This window comes from Octopus bimaculoides, chromosome 17, assembly GCF_001194135.2.
Source record: "Octopus bimaculoides isolate UCB-OBI-ISO-001 chromosome 17, ASM119413v2, whole genome shotgun sequence".
NCBI lineage: Eukaryota > Metazoa > Mollusca > Cephalopoda > Octopoda > Octopodidae > Octopus > Octopus bimaculoides.
In genome coordinates, this window is record NC_068997.1 from 44,129,966 (window position 1) to 44,133,493 (window position 3,528).

The 3,528-nt window shown below is 38.6% G+C and overlaps 1 protein-coding gene across 1 annotated transcript in view; it reads right to left on the minus strand.

Annotated features, from left to right (window-relative positions):
• LOC106878371 (aspartyl aminopeptidase) overlaps nt 1-3,528 on the minus strand; it is a 383,150-nt gene that overhangs the window by 339,450 nt on the left and 40,172 nt on the right. The window contains exons 14-15 of the mRNA XM_052973918.1: nt 2,991-3,158; nt 15-1,062 (exon numbers count right to left, since the gene is read on the minus strand). Coding sequence (XP_052829878.1) covers nt 1,015-1,062; nt 2,991-3,158 — 216 coding nt within the window. The 3' untranslated portion in view covers nt 15-1,014. The remainder of the gene's footprint in view (nt 1-14; nt 1,063-2,990; nt 3,159-3,528) is intronic.

The following is a 3,528-nucleotide window of genomic DNA, read 5'->3' on the forward strand; positions in this document are numbered from 1 at the left end:
TTGAGCGAAAACACCTAAATCTCCACAAGGCTCCGGCAGGGAGTGGTGGCGACCCCTGTTGTACTCTTTCGCCCTAACTTTCTCTCACTCTTTCTTCCTGTTACTTGGGTAAAGCTACGATGGACTGGCATCCCGTCCAGCTGGGGGAGGGCAACACATATGCCATAGAAACCGGGAAACCGGGCCCATGAGCCTGGCTAGGCTTTAAAAGGGTGCATAAATAAAAAAATTATTCCTTGGACCTTGCTCCTTCTGATTACCATTTGTTTCAAAGCTTACAGACTCACTTAGATGGATTAGTACTTGAAAGATCCAGAGAGGTTGAAACTGACTTCTCTTCTTCTTTCTCAGCAAAACCAAAGGAGCTTTTTTTACCAATGAGATTAAAAAAACTGATGAGTAGATGGAAGGAAGTCATTGATAATGATGGGAATTATATACAGGATTAAATTTTAGTAAAATGTAAAATAACATCACTTTTTTTCCTTACCCAAAATTCACACATTACTTATGGAATGACTTGATATATTTACAAACATATACTCAAACAGATACATGTTGTACAAATACAGAAGGTCCCTGTCTATAGACATATGGTGCATATATGTTTATATGTATATACAGAAATAAGAGAGTTGCATTTGTCTGAATCAACATTATGTCATAAAGGAAATGGGTTAACACATATGTCACGTTTGGTAATATTAAGAACCTTGGCTATGGCACTAACTCAACAGCATTCACCAGACAAATTATGATAATTTCTTACAGAGATGTACAAGGCTGGAAACTCGACAGTGGTTGAGTTCAGTCAGTTTTTATCAGCCACAATACTTAACAGCTAGTTTATTTTCAATCAGTGTTGGAAGGATGAAAAGGTAAAAATCGAGGCCATGGCAGGATTTGAATACAATGTAAAGAACTGGGACTTAAAGACTACAAAATATAATTTCATTTCTATTTGTTACAATCAAACATCCAGCAGCCAAAAACATCATTGCTTGTTAAAACTGGTTAAAACTTCATGTTGTCAAATATTTCAGGGTAATTTTTGAAGAAAGCCTGTAAGATAAATAGATAAAAAAGATAACATTCAAATAAATAAATAAAAGATAATATTAAAATTTTAAAAATTAATTTCAAACTATTCAATATTATTTGAAAATTCAAGTAAAATACAATGGAGGTGAGGTTAAAGGAGTGGACTTCTGACCATACTGTTGTGAGTTCAAATTTTACTGGAGTCACTGTGTTGGGCCCTTGAACAAACCACATAACACTGCTTGCCCCAGTTTATCAGACTGGCCACATAGTTGGGAGATTTTGTTTTGTAACCACGCTTCCATGTTCAATCCACTTGTATGACACTTTGGGCAAGTGTCTTCGATCATTGCATACCAGGATTGATCAACAACTGAAATTTGGGAGATTGGAAATCAGGCAAATGACTTGTGTGCACGTGTGTGTGTGTGTGTGTGTGTGTGTGTGCGTGAGTGAGTGCGAGTGCATGAGAGTGAAAGTGTGTGTGAAAGAGAGAACGTGAATGTGTGTGTGTGTGTGAGAGTGAATGTGTATATGTGTGAGAGAGAATGTGTGTGCGCGAGAGAGAGTGAATGTGTGTGCACGCAAGAGTGAATGAGTGTGTGTGAGATTGAATGTGTGTGTGTGTGTGTGTGTGTGTGTGTGTGAGTGAGAGAGTGAATGTGCATGCGCATGAGAGTGAATGTGTGTGTGTGTGTGTGTGTGAGAGAGAGTGAAGGAGGGTGAATGTGTGAGTGAAGGAGGGTGGATGTGTGAGTGTATATGAAAAAAGAGAGAGAGAGGGTGCGTATGTATATGCCTCACTAACAAATCCATTTCCTTATACTAATGTAAAACTTGTAAAATCGTAATATTAAGTTTGTAAAAGGGAGGTAGATTATAAGGGAGGTAATTCAGTGCAACATAACCTGGTACTCATTTTATAAATCCAATTCATTGAAAGACTAAGTACTGAGGTACAGTTTTTTAATAAAAGATGATGTCCCTGCAAGGTCAAAGCTCAATGACCGAAGGGTTTCTGGGATTAGTGGGTGAGAAGCAAGGAGGAGGGTATTCTCAAACCCTAGGGATCTGGCTGGAATGCTTCTAACAGTGGGAAGTTTACTAAAGACATCCAATGTGCCAGATGGTGGCGCACTGGATTAAGTCTATTACCCAAGTAGTGAAAGTGTGTGGCTTAGTGGTTAGGGTATTTGACTCATGATTATAATGTCGTGAGTTCAATTCCAGGCTGTGCATTGTGTCCTTGAGCAAGACACTTTGGTTCTTCATCGCTCCAGTCCACTCAGCTGGCAAAAACGAGCAGCATCTGTATTTCAAAGGGCCAGGCTTGTCACATTCTGTGCCATGCTGAATCTCCCTGAGAACTACATTAAGGGGACACATGTCTGTGGAGTACTCAGCCACTAACACATCAATTTCATGAGCAGGCTGTTCTGTTGATTGAATCAACTGAAACCCTTTTCATTGTACCAACGGAGTGCCATGGCAGGACAGGATTTGAACTCAGAAAACAAAGAACTGGAACAAATATTGCAAGATATCTGATCTGATGTTCTTTACAGTTCTGCCAATCCACAACCTTCAGTTGGTACTTTTTTTCATCAGGCCCCAAAGAATGAAAGTCAAAGTTGACCTTGGTGGTATTTGAACTCAAAGTACAATAAAAATGGGAGATGGAAATCAGGCAAATGATTGTCATGTGTGTGTGTGTGTGTGTGTGTGTGTGTGTGTGTGTGTGTGTGTGTGTGTGTGTGTGCATGCGAGTGAAGGTGTGTGAAAAAGAGAGAAAGAGAGTGAATCTGTGCGTGAGTGAATGTGTGTGCAAGAGAATGTGTGTGTGTATGCATGTGTGAGAATGAATGTGTGTGTGCGTGTGAGATATCAATAATTTGGCCAAGGTGTGACTTCGATGATAAAGTAGAATTTGGAAATAGGATTGATCTTACCTCGAACAGAGCAATACCATGTGCAATACTTGTTGTGCAGCACTGTTCCCTGATTGAGTGCATGCTTAGCTGGGGGCTACCGACATCAACAGTGGGAATGCCAATTTTCTGGGATAAAATTGGTCCTATGGTGCTACCACAAACAGAATCGTTGCGAATAACAAAATCCTTGAAGAAAATGAAAATGAATTTAAAAAATGAATGTGAAGAAAAAATTTTATCTTTAACTCTGATTTAATTGGTCTTTTATGATGCTCCTATTCATTTAAGCTGATGAAATAACTTCTACTTGGTTACTTGATCTGCTAGAAACAGCAGTCAAATCTCTCTCAAATCATACCTTACCATCTTAAAAAGAGAAGAATACGTAAGATAATTTAGTGCTAGATACACTATGTCTGATTTCATCCAGCATGCTAATGATTCAGTCAGCTCACTGCCTTAATAATAATGTAATATAAATAAAAAATGTTGAATGTTTTGATGCATGCTTTTTAGCCTACACTTTATATCTATCTATCTATCTATCTATCTATCT